This window comes from Amphimedon queenslandica, unplaced genomic scaffold, assembly GCF_000090795.2.
Source record: "Amphimedon queenslandica unplaced genomic scaffold, v1.1 AMPQUscaffold_2898_Cont25102, whole genome shotgun sequence".
NCBI lineage: Eukaryota > Metazoa > Porifera > Demospongiae > Haplosclerida > Niphatidae > Amphimedon > Amphimedon queenslandica.
In genome coordinates, this window is record NW_003556769.1 from 1 (window position 1) to 1,348 (window position 1,348).

Sequence of the window (1,348 nt, forward strand, 5' to 3'; positions counted from 1 at the left end):
GTCATTCCAGACGAGAAAGAGGAGGAGCCTGAGAAAGCTAATGGCGAGATTAAGCAGAGAGTTCCTCTCCGACGCTTCAAACCCGCAAACAAGTTTCAGTACCAGCACTGGAGATATTTCGATCCATTTTATCTCTACACGGACGATACCCTAGAGCCTTATGTATCAGTCAAAGCGTTCAAGTATTATTCTCTGGAGCTGAAGAGAGCCATTCAAGAGGCAGTTCATGTCGTGAATAAGAGGCATCATCCGGTACGCGTGAAATTTAAGCGCCTTCATAACGGGTATGTACGACACGACCCTCTACAAGGCAACGAGTATATTATCGATGCCACGTTCATGGAGAGAAGACGAGGGAGACGGATGTTTAACGAAAGAGTGAGAATACTAAGACCCCTGGCTTCTAATTTCATATTGCAGTCGTCGAAAAACGATAAAGACGAGAAAGTTCATATCGTGGTACCTATTTCTGACGTTACTCATCGCTGCTTCGAGTTCCTTGGGATGTTTGCCAATGTCTCGTTAGCTACAAAAGAAGCAACTCACCTCGTTTTGGTTGTCTTCGGCGACAAAGACCTCATAGAGATAGAGGAGAAAGTCGACATGTATAAAAAGACCTACGCCGAAGCCGAAATTAGCATTGTGAAAGGCGTGGGCACTTTTTCACGAGCAAAAGCCCTTGATCAAGGCATGAAATCACTCGAAAGTGGAGACTTGACTTTCTTCTGTGATGTCGACATGACAATCGAGCGACCGTTTTTGGATCGCTGCCGCCGAAACACCGTCGAAGGCCGAATGGTATATTACCCGGAAGTTTTCAAACTTTATAATCCGAAATTTGTACCAGTCAACAATAGAAAAATATCCCGTAAGCAGGGCCATTGGGTCAACTATGGATACGGAATGCTCTGTATTTACAAGTCAGACTATGACGCCATAGGAGGTCTGAACACAGAGATGCTTGGATGGGGCGGCGAAGACGTTGATTTCTTTGAAAAAGTTCTAAAAAGCAAATTAGAAGTGTTGCAGAGTCCCGATACAGGGCTTATACATCGATGGCATCCTAATGTGTGTGCTCAGGATACTACAAATAAGTACAATCGAGAGTCTTGTATCAAGTCGAGAGCAGAAGCTTTAGGGGATAAGACTGAGCTTGCTAGGTATATTTATGACATTATGGAGAAGCATCCTGAGTTGACTTAGCATCTTTTAGCATTGGTCTTTTTAATTTTAACTTTATTTCTTTCCTTGCCTGCACTCCCCTCCCTCCCTCTCTCTCTCTCTCTTTCTTTCTCTCTCTCTCTCTCTCTCTCTCTCTCTCTCTCTCTCTCTCTCTCTCTCTCTCTCT

The 1,348-nt window shown here is 44.2% G+C and overlaps 1 protein-coding gene across 1 annotated transcript; it reads left to right on the forward strand.

Moving 5' to 3' along the window:
- Positions 1–3: 3 nt before the first annotated feature.
- Positions 4–1,284, forward strand: LOC105316241 (chondroitin sulfate synthase 1-like; the record flags this gene model as incomplete). Its single annotated transcript, XM_011411064.2, has 1 exon — positions 4–1,284. A coding segment is annotated over one exon (1,200 nt), but the record flags the coding sequence as incomplete, so codon positions are not given.
- Positions 1,285–1,348: the final 64 nt, after the last annotated feature.